The sequence below is a fragment of the Labeo rohita genome, chromosome 2 (genome assembly GCF_022985175.1).
Source record: "Labeo rohita strain BAU-BD-2019 chromosome 2, IGBB_LRoh.1.0, whole genome shotgun sequence".
In the NCBI taxonomy this organism is placed as follows: domain Eukaryota; kingdom Metazoa; phylum Chordata; class Actinopteri; order Cypriniformes; family Cyprinidae; genus Labeo; species Labeo rohita.
Window position 1 is genome coordinate 13,582,915 of NC_066870.1, and position 2,810 is coordinate 13,585,724.

The following is a 2,810-nucleotide window of genomic DNA, read 5'->3' on the forward strand; positions in this document are numbered from 1 at the left end:
GGTAATAACATTTGCCCGTGCTTTGCTGCAAGCTTTAGCCTATTGCGTGCGCTTGAACGCAGAACTGTTCCAGCTGCGCTGAAGACGCGCTCGCTGCTGCTGCTGACAGAGACAAAACGCCTTCCGAGCCGGTCTCGAAAGTGAAAGCAAAAGTGAAGTCTCACATTGTTTCCACCAACGCAAGATTTTTCATCACCATAATTGGTGAATGTCTAAAATATAGGCTAAAAATAAGGAGAAGCTTAAAACAGGCCCGAAGCCTGGCGCACTTCTGAGCTATGATGTGAGGGGTATAAAAGTGTAAATAAGTCGAGGCCCGTCGGGCTCGGGCTGAAATGCAGGGCTCTATCAACCAGTAGCCTAATTTCATTGCCAGTAACGGACGGTAAAATTCAAAAGTTATTCTTGACTGCACTGTATTGCTTTGGTGCGTGGCAATACGGTAGGGCATTGTTTTGATGCTTATCCGAAAAAGATTTTTTCTTTCGCTTTTTTTTTCTACCCATTTTTTTTTCTTGCCCCCCCCTGACTCAAGAGTCAAATGTCACCCATGATGGATGACATGGGGGTGATTAAATAATCAGGAAATTTTAATTCAGGAGTGAACTAATCCTTTAAATCAGGGGTGCCCACACTTTTTTGGCTTGTGAGCTACTTATAAAATGACCAAGTCAAAATGATCTACCTACTATAAAAATGCAAAACATATATTTATTTATGAATATATTGAGAATTCTTTATATGTTGGTGTAGCTTGCATAAGTACATGAAACCCATATTGCACAATACAACTACATACAAGTACATTTTTTGTCATTACTTTACTCTGATGATTTGCACTGAATGGAATCAGCCAGGGATGCATAGTCCGGACAGTAGCTGCTGATAGCCAACCTCAAGCACACTTCCAAATGATCATCAGTCATGGTGGAACGGTACTTGGACTTAATGATCTTCATGTGGGAAAAGGCTGACTCACATAAATAAGTGGAGCCGAATAATGCAGTCAAGGAGGTAGCACATTTCCTCATGTTGGGGTACTTTTCCTCTGTGAGTAAGTTCCAGAACTGTCCATGAGCTCTAGACTTCAGCTGAATGTCGGCTTGTAGTGTCAAAATCTCATCCTCCACTCCAGAAGAGTTCAGGTGAAACAGTGTTGCAATTTTTAATGCCAGTGAAACAACCTCAGCATCTTCCTGAAAAGGGTAGCACATGAATGTAGCGATTGGCTCGAGTAAAGCAAAGTCTTGAAAGCGTTTGTCAAACTCTGACAGACAATTGTCAATCTGCTCTTTGTAGCGTGCATTGTCAAGTTGCACACATGACTTCCCTTGCATCTCCAGCTCTGACGCGAGGTTCTGGAAGTTTGCCAAATCATGGCGCTGGAGCTTTGAGGAGAAATGTTGCATTTTTCGTTTGAAAGCATTAACTGAGCTGATCATATTGGTCACGGTTTTGTCTTTTCCTTGCAGCTCTAGATTAAGGTCATTCAACATGTTGGTCAGATCGGTTAAAAATGCCAAGTCTAGCAGCCACAGATTGTCATTTAGTTGGCTGTATTCTGCATGTTTAGCTACACGTAAAAACTCCTTAATCTCCGGACAGAGCTCTCGAAATCTTTGCAGGAATTTCCCTCGACTAAGCCATCTCACATCAGTGTGCAGCAACAACTCAGAGTGGTCACAGTCGGCGTTCTCCAGATGCGCACGGAATAGCCGTCTTTGAAGAGATCTGGCGCGAATAGAACAGGCGATCTTCGTTGCCACATCCATTATCTCTTTCATGTTGAGCATTTTTGCGCATAACGCTTGTTGGTGTATTATGCAGTGATAATTGAGAGAGTCCGGGAAAGCATCGTCCTCCCTGCACTTGGCAATAAATCCATTCGAGCGGCCAACCATCGCGGGCGCTCCGTCCGTGGTGATGGACACCAACTTGCACACTGGGAGCCGTGTTTTCTCCATAAAGTTTTTGAAAGACTGAAATATGTCCTCTCCTCGTGTGTGTTCTTTCATGGGCAGTACTGTTAACAGCTCCTCTTTTGCAGTCATATCATTGAACACCATCCGAATAAAAATGCACAACTGGGCTGTGTCACTCACATCTGTAGACTCGTCCAACTGCAGTGAGAAACACTCGCAATCTGTGATGTCCTTCCAAAGTTGCTGGGTCAAATCCTCGGCCATGGCTTCACTGCGCCGTGTAACTGTACTTCTTGATAGCTGGAGAGCTTTAATCGAAGATAGTATTTCTGGTTTGTTTTTAAAGTCTCGGAACAACGAGTCAGCTGCTTCAACGAATGCCTCTTTTACCATCTCTCCATCTTGGAAGGATTTCTTGTTCTTAACGATGAGGTGACTCACTCGGAACGAAGCTTCGGTGGCTGCCTTCCCTTTTGAAGTTAGCTGTGAGAAAAATGACTGCTGTCCGGACAACTGAGATTTTAGTTCCTTCACTCTTCTTTTTCTTAGTTCGCTTTTCGGAGGGAAGTCAGTGTCGTAGTTTTTATGAACAGTCCGGAAATGCCGCTCCACATTTCCCTTCTTTGGAATAGCGATTACAGACTGGCAGATGAGGCAAATGCACTTCGAAAATGACATAGTGAAAAAAAAGTCCACCTCCCACTCCATATGGAAATGGTAAGTTTTTGACTTCTTACTTGGTCCAGCTGGTCCATACCCTTTCTAAAGTTTAAAAGAAATAAATTGGAGGCTATCTCGCTAGCTTGCTAGAGTTTTGCGGCACTTGACACCGTTGTATGCATGTTCAAGCGCGGTGACTCGTGACTGGCTGACTTGTACGTCAATCAA

At 43.8% G+C, this 2,810-nt stretch overlaps 1 protein-coding gene across 1 annotated transcript; it reads right to left on the bottom strand.

The window, feature by feature from the left end:
• Positions 1–821: 821 nt before the first annotated feature.
• LOC127177622 (general transcription factor II-I repeat domain-containing protein 2) lies at positions 822–2,600 on the bottom strand. Its single transcript, XM_051130004.1, has one exon. It carries the CDS (start codon positions 2,598–2,600, stop codon positions 822–824), a length of 1,779 nt encoding a protein of 592 aa, XP_050985961.1.
• Positions 2,601–2,810: the final 210 nt, after the last annotated feature.